The following is a 16,825-nucleotide window of genomic DNA, read 5'->3' as shown; positions in this document are numbered from 1 at the left end:
AGATCACATTCGATGATTTTTATTTGTCTTTTAGTTGTTTTAAAATTGAAAGCCGCTAGTCGACACATTTTCTATTTCAAAACGCATCAGCACGATATTGAAACATAAAGTAAGAATATTTGTAGAATGAAAGAAAACTTTATCATAGTTGACATTTCAATAAAAAATTAATAAAGACGTTAAATTCTATCCAAGTGGTGAGCGACTTGATAACCGAAAAGTTTTTGTACATCAGTTTCTAGGACTAGTTACTTTGATTGCTTTTTTATTGTTCAAAAACAAGAAACAAAACAAAAAGGAGTTTCAACTTTAAATTGTTTAAACTTCAGTAAATTTATAGTAAGCTATTTGTTATTAAAGTGTATTACACTCAAGGTTGTAAATTTTAATTTATCTTGATACCATTCTTACATTTTTATGTATTAAATGTTCAAAGTTCATTATTTCATGTACAACTGTCCCTAAATGCTTGTGCTGTAGGGTATTTCCCGTTTAAAGTAAGATTTTTGAAAAATTAATTACTTAATCTCTATGATACAACATCATTACATAATACAGTTTCATTAAGCTCATAGCATTCACTTTTTATACATTAGGTTAGTTGAGACTGTTAGAAAAGTTCAATTTTTTCAAAAGATCTCACTACAAAATTTTATTTTTTACTTTTAAGATGTATGAATGAGTTTTAATATTTTTTAATAATTTTATCAACAACATTTTCAACTTAAGTACAATTGGTTTTAAAATTATAAGATTCTTTAATAATTACCTGAAAATCAATCTTTAATTTTAGCTTAAAAAGAATTTAAAGTTATTGTAGTTTGGCTTAAGAAATACATAGTATACAAATACAATCTTAAAAGTTATTATCTTGTTTACCTTTTAAACAACAATATAACTTTTTATGTTCATATATGGCTTGTTTGAAACATATTATCTATTTAGACTAAACACATTACGCAAAAAATACTATATTTAAATTTATTGTTAAAAAATACACCAAGTGTTATGTAATTTCAGTTTGAAATTATTGCAACATCATGCTAGGTAATTACTTATTTATTTGTTTCAGGTGTGCATCATTATTTTATAGTCTCTCTATTAATGAAGTAACCACTTGTGTTGTTTTTGTAAAAGTATCATCAGCACACAATGATAAAACTTCATTTTACAGGCAATTAAAAAACATTTAAACTATCATGTCACAAAATGAAAACTTTGAAAAGTTGTTTATTGCCTTAGTAAACTGTTTTGTCTTTATAATATCTGGTTATGTGGTTGGAAGACTAAACCTTATAACATCCAATCAAGCAAAAGGAATAAGTAAACTTACAGGTTTGTTAAATTATTTGATTAACTATATAAATATTCTTATAAAAAAATATTTATAAAGTTTATTTACTGATTATTAGTATGCATTTTTGTAAGAGTAAAATTTTTGCATTTAAGAAATTAAAATTTTAATGTTAAATGTTTGTTATATTTTTACATCTGATTAAGAAAACATTAGAGTAGTATTTTTTTTCTATTGTTCTTACTAGTTGTTAATAGTATTGAGTCCTATAAAAGCTTTTGCTTTTAAGTTAACATTTAAGCATGTTATAATTTAACTTAAAATTAATTTATTAAAATCTAGTTATGACCTTGTTTTTAAATGAAGTGTTTTGTATAAAATTTTAAATTGTAGTTTATTATACAATTACATAAAGTTTTTATGGTTCAGTTAATGTAAGTTTTTATAATAAAAGTTTTATGATGAGTATTAAAATTAGTAAGTTGAGGTGTTTTACTTTTTGTTTTAAACAATTAATCAATTTTATGATAATTTAAAGTTATGTATAAATTTTAGAGTTTAATTTGAACAATGTGTTTCTTTTACATGATAAAAATAACTTCTATACTTTTAAGCTTCACCATATAGGTTAATAGTTTACAAATATGGTATTGTGTTTATAGAAAAAAATACAAAATTTAAGTGTTAGATTTTGATTTATAGTAGGTAAAGGAAAACACTAAAATCAAAAAGTTTTTATTGGAAACATTGCTTGATAAAAAAGACTGTTTTTAAAACACAAATGTATTAACATTTTCAAAGGCACATGCTTCTGTTTAGAAGTTAAGAACAAACCTGTTAAGAACAAAGTTTTAAGTTTTTATCACACGCCATAATCAGAAATTCTAAAAAATAAAGTTTAACTGAATCGAAAACCAGCTTACAATCTGAATCATTTACCAAATTTACCACAACTTAAAACAAACGCCTTTGAAACTGTGTGTGAAAATAACTTTCAAGTACAAACACTTCCACAGGCTACATTGCCCTGCCCATGCTGCTGTTCAAGAACATGGTGGAACTGGACTTCAGCATGGTCACCTGGTCCTTGTTGCTGGCCGTGTTCGTGGGCAAGACCTGCGTCTTCTTCATAGTGTTCGTGCTGTCTCTGGTCATCGGCAGGGGGGATCTGGGCAGAGCCGGTTTGTACGGCATGTTCTCAACGCAGTCCAACGACTTCGCAATGGGCTACCCGATAAGTTGGTGTATACTTTTTACAAAATTTTAATAAAAAAATTGTTTTAACAACAGTTGTTTTGTATTGTTGATAGGTTTTTTGAAGGTTTGTATAAAATATATTTTGCAATGAGGTATCAAACAAATTTGTTTGGTACAGTTTTTATAAAATGATGATATTTTTATTCAATTGTCAAAAAAATTGTTTTTCAGTGGTAATAAGTTTTATGGTTCTTAAATAAATATTTTGCTATGGGGGTGTTCTATAAGTTAGTTTTGTAAAAATTAAAAAAGAAAGTAATAAAAGTTCTAAACTTCTAACACTACTGTCAATAACAGTTAGTTGTTTCAAAGTTTTTATTACAACTTTCATAGCTGCTATATCCATATGCATTTTTAATTGAAATACTTGGATTACTTACCTTTGAAATGGTATACTTTATTATATAATTTGATATAAACTTTAAACTGGTTTCAAAATCTTATTTGTTTTATTAAGATGAGATGTGAAATATTTTTAAGTTTATAACTGTTGTAATACTTATTTCATATAAATGTAAAGGTAAACCCTTCCAAAACATAATGGTTTCATTTCAGTAATTCGGCTAAATATTTTGAGGTTATTTTATTTAAATCTAAAAAATGTTTTTAATGCTTTGTTAATGTCTTTAAAATAAAAAAAGTCATCAAACCAGTTTCGAGTAATCTAAGTTAGCAACCTTAATAACTTTTATTACATTTTAAATAACATTAGTTAGTTTTTCACTGATTTAATAAATGGTTATTAATTTTTTTAAGTGTAAGCGAAGTTTAGGTAAACTTAAAATGATAACTTTAATGTGATCAAGCTTACATTTACTTAATGTTTAAAAAGAGTAATTGATCTAAAATAATTTATATAATTATTACAATTTGTATATATACTTTTTTGTACCTTTAGTAAATTAAGTTATTTGATTTGTTTAGTTTTGTGAAGCTTTAGTACCTAAAAAAAGCTTATCAAGTTAACAAAGTATATCTGAAGAGAATTAATCTGAATTATCTGAAGCAATTAATTATAGTGTGTACTATACTTTTTATAGTAGTTTGTAAATTTTGTAAAGCAAAAAATACTTAATAATGTTTGTACAGTTATACATTCTAGTAATAATAAACTTAACATATCATTTTATTCATTTACAGTGCAGGTGTTATATTCTGAAAGCTACCCAGAGCTCCTTCAGTACATTTATCTGCTTGCCCCAATTCAACTTTGCATCCTCAATCCTATTGGCTTTGCATTTCTTGAAATCGATCAACTGTACAAGTTAGTTTTTATTGAAGAAAATTTTGATGATAAAAAATGTTTTTCTTTTAATTCAAACTAAATTAAATTACTGAATATAGATAATATAGATAATTATTCTTTATGAATTTAATTGTGTTAAGTTTAACTAAAACAATATCAGACATTTGTTGAAATCAACTAACTGTAAAAGTTTGTCTCATTAAAAAAGTTTAAATCTTGCAAAAATAGGAGTTTATAAAACAATTTAATAAAAATTAAATAAACTTAATCAATATCAGGGTTTTTGAAACTTATTTTAATAGTGCCCACATGGAATAAACTTTGAAAAATTTGCTTCATTTATCAAATTTCCCTTTTCACTAGTTAATTATCAATTACTTTTACTATTTAACTTTTTGCTACCTTATATGTAATTTGACCCTGGTAACCAAACTATTCCCAATGTTACAATCAGAGTTTTAAGGTTTTTAAAAATGTAAGGGAGTATACTACATATGTTACATTACATAATGAAATATCAAACAAAGTTGTTCAAGACATACTTTATTTGTTTACCACAGTAATATTTTATTAAATAACTTGTTAACAAAAATTTTTGTTTTATTTTTAATGTTTACTCAAATTACTACGCTTATATAAACAATCAAAAATTACTAGTTTCCTAAAAAGTTGTAACACTGTTATTATATAAGTTTCACACTAGGTCAGCATTTTACCCAGTCATATTTAAACATTATGTGTAATTATATCTATAGTAAAATCTTACAAGAAGTAATAATTAATTGTATCCACTAAAAAGAAGCACCACAAAGAGTAAAGTACACTTAGAATCACTGAATCGTTTATCTGAGCTCTTTATTTTTTTAATTGAACATGGTTATATAATATAAAGTGATTGAATATTAGTACAAACTTAGGAAAACTTCTTGAGTCAGTGTGGCAGCCTTTGTCCAGAACTTTTGTATACCTAAAAACAGTTTTTAATTTGTCTAACTACTAAATTCTAATAAAGTATATATTTAGCACAAAATTCTATAATAAAAAATGGGTCTGGAAAAGTTTACTGAGTGTGTGGGTGTTGAAGAAAAACAATGTTTTATTTACAAACAAAACCAAATTTTGTTGTTGTTATTGTTAATCAAATATTGTTGTTTAGTTTGTAATGTTTTATTAGGCTACTACGCTTAATCAAATAAATAAAAGTTTATAAGTTTCCTAGAATGGTGTAAGGTTATAATTATATAAATTTTTGTGTTATGTAAATTTTTAAATTGATCTGTAAATTTTTTTAACTTAATAATTACAATAAAAAAAGCTGTTTTTCTGATCAAAAATTTAGACTTTTAAAATAGTAGTTTTAAACTTTTTATTATTACATATTTTATTGTTTTAAAGTTTGTTTTTCAGTTGTAGTAAAAATATCTTTTGAATATAATTAAAGTATTAAATTTAATGTTACTTTATCAACAATTTACCATTACCAATTCAAAATTATGTATGTGTAATTTTAAAAACTACTTCTTACAGTCTAGGTTTTTATATGTATGCCATTAGAATTTCAAATACTATTCAAAATAAGAATTTAAAGTGATAATAATTTAGTTATTCTCACTACTTAAACTTTTTTACGTTCTATTTTGAAAGATTTTTTTTTATGGTTTTGGTAAACTTTGGTGCAAGTAGTTTTTGTATAAAAAACAAAAGTAGAGTTTTGTGAGACTGTTTATGCAATAAATTGTTTTTAAATTAAATTAAAACTATTTTATTCAAAGTATTAAACAACTATTTACAATACAAATGTAATTAAAGTGTTTAAGTTTTGATTTTTTTCTAACTTGTATAAATTTAAACGAAAACTAAAGTTTTACCACTTTTTAATCTAGTTTAACGTATGCTAAAAAATGGGTACTTTTTATACATGTAGCATACACTTATATTTAAATTATTACAGAACTGAAAATACCCAGTCTATAGAAAGCTCTGCTGGAAATTCCTCTGATCAAAGTTAGTTTTTTTAACGATTTTTGTTATTATAAATTTATTTAAAATAACAACATATATATCTTAGTATTTTTACAAAAGTAAAAAGTTTAATTTTTGAACAAATATCTATCGTTCTTTTTTTTTTTGAAAAATAGATGCTTACAAATAGTATTTATGATTTATTAAAGGTTCAACTAAACCCGGAGGCTTACATATTTTGAAGAAAGTACTTTTGGGTCTTGTACAAAATCCAGTTGTGTTGATGGTCTTTGTCGGTCTTATCTTTCATTTTATTTTTAATGGGTTAGTATGTTATTGTTTTTAAAATAAGAAAGTTTTTATTACTGATTGCATAACTTTATATATATGTTACTTCCGCAAAACATATGATGCATAATATTTTGGTATAAAAAGTTACACGAACTCAAGTTTTTTAAATAGCAAATTCTTCTTAGTAAATCTAATAAAATATTCTCAAAAAGGTTTTGTAAATTTGTCATATTTGTAAATATGAGTTTATAAACAAACAATGTTTTTGTGAAATATATCAGCCAGTAAACTTCAACTTTACATCTGTAGTAAAGTTGCTGTTTCAACTTAATATAACCTCAATAAATAACGATAACAAATTGTATGATCAATAAATTATTAAGTGTTTTAAGAAATTCATATATTCACTTCACAGTACTTTCACTAAACTTAAAAGTCTCGTTTGCTAGACATTTAATTCAAAAGGTATTAACTTGTTATTTATACTTGTTACTACAATAACTTTTCATCTGCACTTAACTGCATTTCAACAATAATATAACACATGTCACAATTTTTGATATTATACTTATATTTTTAATATTAAACTTATATTTTGTTCATTAGTTTTTACAGTCGAAATATACATGTTTTTTCTTTACAGAAACTATCCATTGGCATCAAACTGCTAAAATTGTTTGCTGAATATTCGAGTTCATAATAAACGAACTTTACACTATACAAATTACAACCACACTTGTTCAAAATTTTAACTTTTTTATTATTTATTCACTAATTCAACACAGAACCCTACCAGCTGCACTCAACAACATATCAACAACATTATACTTATATCAATATTTATTAAATTCATTTCAAACAGAAATTATATGAAAATAAAATAACTAAATTTATTTCAAACAGCGTGCTCCCAGCCGCACTCAACAGCATATCGACAACGGCTAGTGATGCGTTCGCTGCGTGCGCGTTGTTCTACCTGGGCACGACCATGGTCGGAAACATATCAAGCCAGAAGGGGCCCGGACTGTTCACCATAGCGGGACTCGTTGCCGCTAAAATGTTTTTGAATTTTATATTAATTAAAATTTTTAATTGGAGTTTTGATAGATAAAACTACGTCTTCATTATACTAAAAAGCAGTTTACGCCTTTTAGCATAATTTAGAAACTTTATAATCTTTTTGTTTTAGTTCTGAATTTAAAGGTAGCTGAACTACAGTAAGATCTGTTTTATTTCTTAAAGTAAATTCTGCAACAGAGTTATGCTGCCAATAATTTTTAGTATTGTAATTTTTTAACACAAATGTGATAAATTTGGTTTTATATGCACCATAAAAATTACTTATACAGACTGGTACTTTTGCCTTGTAATCTATTGGCATAAATCCAATAACTTTTTTCTGTCTACTGAATAAAAAATTCTATTTTCCACAGACTTATACTGCCGATACTAGCAAGAAACTTTATGTTTCTGTTCGGCAGTGAGGACTTGGTGCAGCCAGGTATGAATGTAACAGCAAACATAACCGATGAGGCAGACTACATCAACGTGTTAGCCGATTTCACGTACTTGTACGGTACAATACCTTCTGCACCAACAGTCATCATATTCGCCTCACAGTACAATAAGGAAGTTGATAGGGTTGGTTTTTTGTTTTTTTGGATATTTAAAATAACGAAGTTTTTCATTAAAAATAGATAAGTTTCGTTTTATAGTAAGTATATAACTGTGTTTATGGCTAGAAAATTACAAAATTTATTATTTACTTAGCTTAAGCAAAATTTGATAGGGTTGGTTTTTAATTTTTTGTTTATTTAGAATAACGAAGTTTTTCAATAAAAATAGATAAATTTCGTTTTATAATATGTAAAAAATCGTTTGTAGCTAGATTTTACCAAAAAAATATCTACATGGCTTGAAAAAAATAAGTCAAGTTTATATTTTTTTTATAATTTTTGTTTGTTTGTAAATTTTGATTTTTGTTTTGATTACTTTTCTAAGTAAAATCGTGTTCATTCGAGTTATGCCAACAATCGGATGTTGACTAGAATATTTTTCTATTGTTTCATCTAAAATGTTGCCAATGTATTTTTTAAATTAAAACAAAAACAGAACAGTTTTCTATTGTATCAGTCACTATTGCTAACAATTAAAAAAAGAATTCAACTATTTTTTACAGAAGCAAAGTTTTAGATAAAAAATATTAGTTAAATTTTAAAATACATTTTTTTATGAACAGATAGTAACATAATGCTTAATTCGAAAATAGTTTAAATATAGATAAAAAATTATTTGCAGTATTAAACAAAAAAAATTCAATATAAATGAAATTTTAAACTAAAGTTTCAAAAAGTTTTGTTTTATTTTTGTAAACAGATTGCAAGTTAGATGGTCATGTGCGTTTAACTAAATCAATGTTGATATTTACAAAAATTGCTTTTTCCTTGCAATAACCATGCATTATTTCACGTTTAAAAGAAACTGACTTTAAAAATAAATGTTTGTTTTCTTATAAACAGATAACAACTTAAGTGGCAGTGTGTAATTCAAAATAAAATAATTTCAAACACAAAATGATGATTATTTGTAATGTTACTTAAAAAAATGTAAAACAGAAATTTAAAACATGCTTCTCACACAAAAAAATCTTATAATCATTGCAACTATGTGTTATTAAATCTATTGTTATGCCAAAATACAAATTGACTTAAAAAGTAAATAATTATTTTCAGATGGCAACTGTAGTGGTAGTATGTCGGCACCAATAACATAAAATGAACTAACAGATGTAAAATAAATTAATATTAAAATAATTATTCAGATGGCAACTTCTATGGTGGTGTGTACAGCACTATCGGCACCAATCATGTACATATCAGCATGGTCTCTCACTTACTAATAATAACAAAATAATTATTCAGATGGCAACTTCTATGGTGGTGTGTACAGCACTATCGGCACCAATCATGTACATATCAGCGTGGTCTCTCACTTACTAATAATAACAAAATAATTATTCAGATGGCAACCTCTATGGTGGTATGTACCGCACTATCGGCACCAATCATGTACATATCAGCATGGTCACTCACTTACTAATAATAACAAAATAATTATTCAGATGGCAACCTCTATGGTGGTATGTACAGCACTATCGGCACCAATCATGTACATATCAGCATGGTCTCTCACTTACTAATAATAACAAAATAATTATTCAGATGGCAACCTCTATGGTGGTGTGCACCGCACTATCGGCACCAATCATGTACATATCAGCATGGTCTCTCACTTACTAATAATAACAAAATAATTTTATTCAGATGGCAACTTCTATGGTGGTGTGCACCGCACTATCGGCACCAATCATGTACATATCAGCATGGTCTCTCACTTACTAATAATAACAAAATAATTATTCAGATGGCAACCTCTATGGTGGTATGTACCGCACTATCGGCACCAATCATGTACATATCAGCATGGTCTCTCACTTACTAATAATAACAAAATAATTATTCAGATGGCAACTTCTATGGTGGTGTGCACCGCACTATCGGCACCAATCATGTACATATCAGCATGGTCTCTCACTTACTAATAATAACAAAATAATTATTCAGATGGCAACTTCAATGGTGGTATGTACCGCACTATCGGCACCAATCATGTACATATCAGCATGGTCTCTCACTTACTAATAATAACAAAATAATTATTCAGATGGCAACTTCAATGGTGGTATGTACCGCACTATCGGCACCAATCATGTACATATCAGCATGGTCTCTCACTTACTAATAATAACAAAATAATTTTATTCAGATGGCAACCTCTATGGTGGTATGTACCGCACTATCGGCACCAATCATGTACATATCAGCATGGTCTCTCACTTACTAATAATAACAAAATAATTATTCAGATGGCAACCTCTATGGTGGTATGTACCGCACTATCGGCACCAATCATGTACATATCAGCATGGTCTCTCACTTACTAATAATAACAAAATAATTATTCAGATGGCAACCTCTATGGTGGTGTGCACCGCACTATCGGCACCAATCATGTACATATCAGCATGGTCTCTCACTTACTAATAATAAAAAAATAATTATTCAGATGGCAACCTCTATGGTGGTGTGTACAGCACTATCGGCACCAATCATGTACATATCAGCATGGTCTCTCACTTACTAATAATAACAAAATAATTATTCAGATGGCAACCTCTATGGTGGTGTGCACCGCACTATCGGCACCAATCATGTACATATCAGCATGGTCTCTCACTTACTAATAATAAAAAAATAATTATTCAGATGGCAACCTCTATGGTGGTATGTACCGCACTATCGGCACCAATCATGTACATATCAGCGTGGTCTCTCACTTACTAATAATAACAAAATAATTATTCAGATGGCAACCTCTATGGTGGTATGTACCGCACTATCGGCACCAATCATGTACATATCAGCATGGTCTCTCAATTACTAATAATAACAAAATAATTATATTCAGATGGCAACCTCTATGGTGGTATGTACCGCACTATCGGCACCAATCATGTACATATCAGCATGGTCTCTCACTTACTAATAATAACAAAATAATTATTCAGATGGCAACCTCTATGGTGGTATGTACCGCACTATCGGCACCAATCATGTACATATCAGCATGGTCTCTCACTTACTAATAATAACAAAATAATTATTCAGATGGCAACTTCTATGGTGGTATGTACAGCACTATCGGCACCAATCATGTACATATCAGCATGGTTTCTCACTTACTAATAATAACAAAATAATTATTCAGATGGCAACCTCTATGGTGGTGTGCACCGCACTATCGGCATCAATCATGTACATATCAGCATGGTCTCTCACTTACTAATAATAACAAAATAATTATTCACATGGCAACCTCAATGGTGGTATGACAGCACTATCGGCACCAATCATGTACATATCAGCATGGTCACTCACTTACTAATAATAACAAAATAATTATTCAGATGGCAACCTCTATGGTGGTGTGTACCGCACTATCGGCACCAATCATGTACATATCAGCATGGTCACTCACTTACTAATAATAACAAAATAATTATTCAGATGGCAACTTCAATGGTGGTATGCACCACACTATTGGCACCAATCATGTACATATCAGCATGGTCTCTCACTTACTAATAATAACAAAATAATTATTCAGATGGCAACTTCAATGGTGGTATGCACAGCACTATCGGCACCAATCATGTACATATCAGCATGGTCACTCACTTACTAATAATAACAAAATAATTATTCAGATGGCAACTTCTATGGTGGTATGCACCGCACTATCGGCACCAATCATGTACATATCAGCATGGTCACTCACTTACTAATAATAACAAAATAATTATTCAGATGGCAACTTCTATGGTGGTATGCACCGCACTATCGGCACCAATCATGTACATATCAGCATGGTCACTCACTTACTAATAATAACAAAATAATTATTCAGATGGCAACTTCTATGGTGGTGTGTACCGCACTATCGGCACCAATCATGTACATATCAGCATGGTCTCTCACTTACTAATAATAACAAAATAATTATTCAGATGGCGACCTCTATGGTGGTATGTACAGCACTATCGGCACCAATCATGTGCATATCAGCATGGTCTCTCACTTACTAATAATAACAAAATAATAATTCAGATGGCAACCTCTATGGTGGTGTGCACCGCACTATCGGCACCAATCAAGTACATATCAGCATGGTCTCTCACTTACTAATAATAACAAAATAATTATTCAGATGGCAACCTCTATGGTGGTATGCACAGCACTATCGGCACCAATCATGTACATATCAGCATGGTCACTCACTTACTAATAATAACAAAATAATTATTCAGATGGCAACTTCTATGGTGGTGTGTACCGCACTATCGGCACCAATCATGTACATATCAGCATGGTCTCTCACTTACTAATAATAACAAAATAATTATTCAGATGGCGACCTCTATGGTGGTATGTACAGCACTATCGGCACCAATCATGTGCATATCAGCATGGTCTCTCACTTACTAATAATAACAAAATAATAATTCAGATGGCAACCTCTATGGTGGTGTGCACCGCACTATCGGCACCAATCAAGTACATATCAGCATGGTCTCTCACTTACTAATAATAACAAAATAATTATTCAGATGGCAACCTCTATGGTGGTGTGTACCGCACTATCGGCACCAATCATGTACATATCAGCATGGTCTCTCACTTACTAATAATAACAAAATAATTATTCAGATGGCAACTTCTATGGTGGTATGTACCGCACTATCGGCACCAATCATGTACATATCAGCATAGTCTCTCACTTACTAATAATAACAAAATAATTATTCAGATGGCAACCTCTATGGTGGTATGTACAGCACTATCGGCACCAATCATGTACATATCAGCATGGTCACTCACTTATTAATAATAACAAAATAATTATTCAGATGGCAACCTCTATGGTGGTATGTACAGCACTATCAGCACCAATCATGTACATATCAGCATGGTCTCTCACTTACTAATAATAACAAAATAATTATTCAGATGGCAACCTCTATGGTGGTATGTACAGCACTATCGGCACCAATCATGTACATATCAGCATGGTCTCTCACTTACTAATAATAACAAAATAATTATTCAGATGGCAACTTCAATGGTGGTATGTACAGCACTATCGGCACCAATCATGTACATATCAGCATGGTCACTCACTTACTAATAATAACAAAATAATTATTCAGATGGCAACTTCTATGGTGGTATGTACCGCACTATCGGCACCAATCATGTACATATCAGCATAGTCTCTCACTTACTAATAATAACAAAATAATTATTCAGATGGCAACCTCTATGGTGGTATGTACAGCACTATCGGCACCAATCATGTACATATCAGCATGGTCACTCACTTATTAATAATAACAAAATAATTATTCAGATGGCAACCTCTATGGTGGTATGTACAGCACTATCAGCACCAATCATGTACATATCAGCATGGTCTCTCACTTACTAATAATAACAAAATAATTATTCAGATGGCAACCTCTATGGTGGTATGCACCGCACTATCGGCACCAATCATGTACATATCAGCATGGTCTCTCACTTACTAATAATAACAAAATAATTATTCAGATGGCAACCTCTATGGTGGTATGTACAGCACTATCGGCACCAATCATGTACATATCAGCATGGTCTCTCACTTACTAATAATAACAAAATAATTATTCAGATGGCAACTTCAATGGTGGTATGTACAGCACTATCAGCACCAATCATGTACATATCAGCATGGTCTCTCACTTACTAATAATAACATAATAATTGTTCAGATGGCAACCTCTATGGTGGTATGCACCGCACTATCGGCACCAATCATGTACATATCAGCATGGTCTCTCACTTACTAATAATAACAAAATAATTATTCAGATGGCAACTTCTATGGTGGTGTGCACCGCACTATCGGCACCAATCATGTACATATCAGCATGGTCTCTCACTTACTAATAATAACAAAATAATTATTCAGATGGCAACTTCAATGGTGGTGTGCACCGCACTATCGGCACCAATCATGTACATATCAGCATGGTCTCTCACTTACTAATAATAACATAATAATTGTTCAGATGGCAACCTCTATGGTGGTATGCACCGCACTATCGGCACCAATCATGTACATATCAGCATGGTCACTCACTTACTAATAATAACAAAATAATTATTCAGATGGCGACCTCTATGGTGGTGTGTACAGCACTATCGGCACCAATCATGTACATATCAGCATGGTCTCTCACTTACTAATAATAACAAAATAATTATTCAGATGGCAACTTCTATGGTGGTATGTACCGCACTATCGGCACCAATCATGTACATATCAGCATGGTCTCTCACTTACTAATAATAACAAAATATTTATTCAGATGGCAACCTCTATGGTGGTATGTACAGCACTATCGGCACCAATCATGTACATATCAGCATGGTCTCTCACTTACTAATAATAACAAAATAATTATTCAGATGGCGACCTCTATGGTGATATGTACAGCACTATCGGCACCAATCATGTACATTTCAGCATGGTCTCTCACTTACTAATAATAACAAAATAATTATTCAGATGGCAACCTCTATGGTGATATGTACCGCACTATCGGCACCAATCATGTACATATCAGCATGGTCACTCACTTACTAATAATAACAAAATAATTATTCAGATGGCAACCTCAATGGTGGTATGTACAGCACTATCAGCACCAATCATGTACATTTCAGCCTGGTCTCTCACTAACTAATAATAACAAAATAATTATTCAGATGGCAACCTCTATGGTGGTATGTACCGCACTATCGGCACCAATCATGTACATATCAGCCTGGTCACTCACTTACTAATAATAACAAAATAATTATTCAGATGGCAACCTCTATGGTGGTATGTACAGCACTATCGGCACCAATCATGTACATATCAGCATGGTCACTCACTTACTAATAATAACAAAATAATTATTCAGATGGCAACCTCTATGGTGGTATGTACAGCACTATCGGCACCAATCATGTACATATCAGCATGGTCTCTCACTTACTAATAATAACAAAATAATTATTCAGATGGCAACCTCTATGGTGGTATGTACCGCACTATCGGCACCAATCATGTACATATCAGCATGGTCACTCACTTACTAATAATAACAAAATAATTATTCAGATGGCAACCTCTATGGTGGTGTGCACCGCACTATCGGCACCAATCATGTACATATCAGCATGGTCTCTCACTTACTAATAATAACAAAATAATTATTCAGATGGCAACTTCTATGGTGGTATGTACCGCACTATCGGCACCAATCATGTACATATCAGCATGGTCTCTCACTTACTAATAATAACAAAATAATTATTCAGATGGCAACCTCAATGGTGGTATGTACAGCACTATCGGCACCAATCATGTACATATCAGCATGGTCTCTCACTTACTAATAATAACAAAATAATTATTCAGATGGCAACCTCTATGGTGGTGTGCACCACACTATCGGCACCAATCATGTACATATCAGCATGGTCTCTCACTTACTAATAATAACAAAATAATTATTCAGATGGCAACCTCTATGGTGGTATGTACAGCACTATCGGCACCAATCATGTACATATCAGCATGGTCTCTCACTTACTAATAATAACAAAATAATTATTCAGATGGCAACCTCTATGGTGGTATGCACCGCACTATCGGCACCAATCATGTACATATCAGCATGGTCTCTCACTTACTAATAATAACAAAATAATTATTCAGATGGCAACTTCTATGGTGGTGTGTACAGCACTATCGGCACCAATCATGTACATATCAGCATGGTCTCTCACTTACTAATAATAACAAAATAATTATTCAGATGGCAACTTCTATGGTAGTATGTACAGCACTATCGGCACCAATCATGTACATATCAGCATGGTCTCTCACTTACTAATAATAACAAAATAATTATTCAGATGGCAACCTCTATGGTGGTGTGTACAGCACTATCGGCACCAATCATGTACATATCAGCATGGTCTCTCACTTACTAATAATAACAAAATAATTATTCAGATGGCGACTTCTATGGTGGTATGTACCGCACTATCGGCACCAATCATGTACATATCAGCATGGTCACTCACTTACTAATAATAACAAAATAATTATTCAGATGGCAACCTCTATGGTGGTATGTACCGCACTATCGGCACCAATCATGTACATATCAGCATGGTCTCTCACTTACTAATAATAAAAAAATAATTATTCAGATGGCAACTTCTATGGTGGTATGTACAGCACTATCGGCACCAATCATGTACATATCAGCATGGTCTCTCACTTACTAATAATAACAAAATAATTATTCAGATGGCAACTTCTATGGTGGTATGTACAGCACTATCGGCACCAATCATGTACATATCAGCATGGTCTCTCACTTACTAATAATAACAAAATAATTATTCAGATGGCAACCTCAATGGTGGTATGTACAGCACTATCGGCACCAATCATGTACATATCAGCATGGTCTCTCACTTACTAATAATAACAAAATAATTATTCAGATGGCAACCTCTATGGTGGTATGTACAGCACTATCGGCACCAATCATGTACATATCAGCATGGTCTCTCACTTACTAATAATAACAAAATAATTATTCAGATGGCGACTTCTATGGTGGTATGTACCGCACTATCGGCACCAATCATGTACATATCAGCATGGTCACTCACTTACTAATAATAACAAAATAATTATTCAGATGGCAACCTCTATGGTGGTATGTACCGCACTATCGGCACCAATCATGTACATATCAGCATGGTCTCTCACTTACTAATAATAACAAAATAATTATTCAGATGGCAACCTCTATGGTGGTGTGTACAGCACTATCGGCACCAATCATGTACATATCAGCATGGTCACTCACTTACTAATAATAAAAAAATAATTATTCAGATGGCAACTTCTATGGTGGTATGTACAGCACTATCGGCACCAATCATGTACATATCAGCCTGGTCTCTCACTTACTAATAATAACAAAATAATTATTCAGATGGCAACTTCAATGGTGGTATGCACCGCACTATCGGCACCAATCATGT

At 31.0% G+C, this 16,825-nt stretch overlaps 1 protein-coding gene across 1 annotated transcript in view; it reads left to right on the top strand.

The window, feature by feature from the left end:
- Positions 1-1,184: 1,184 nt before the first annotated feature.
- LOC145836887 (lysosomal cholesterol signaling protein-like) overlaps positions 1,185-16,825 on the top strand; it is a 32,336-nt gene continuing 16,695 nt past the window's right edge. The window contains exons 1-7 of the mRNA XM_082944660.1: positions 1,185-1,335; positions 2,311-2,532; positions 3,692-3,815; positions 5,749-5,801; positions 5,969-6,083; positions 6,954-7,109; positions 7,484-7,691. Of these exons, the coding sequence (XP_082800786.1) occupies positions 1,200-1,335; positions 2,311-2,532; positions 3,692-3,815; positions 5,749-5,801; positions 5,969-6,083; positions 6,954-7,109; positions 7,484-7,691 (1,014 nt within the window). The 5' untranslated portion in view covers positions 1,185-1,199. The remainder of the gene's footprint in view (positions 1,336-2,310; positions 2,533-3,691; positions 3,816-5,748; positions 5,802-5,968; positions 6,084-6,953; positions 7,110-7,483; positions 7,692-16,825) is intronic.

This window comes from Thalia democratica, chromosome 5 (assembly GCF_965202585.1).
Source record: "Thalia democratica chromosome 5, ktThaDemo2.hap1.1, whole genome shotgun sequence".
NCBI lineage: Eukaryota > Metazoa > Chordata > Thaliacea > Salpida > Salpidae > Thalia > Thalia democratica.
Note: the sequence above shows the minus strand (reverse complement) of the source record. Positions and strands in the feature narration are given on the sequence as shown.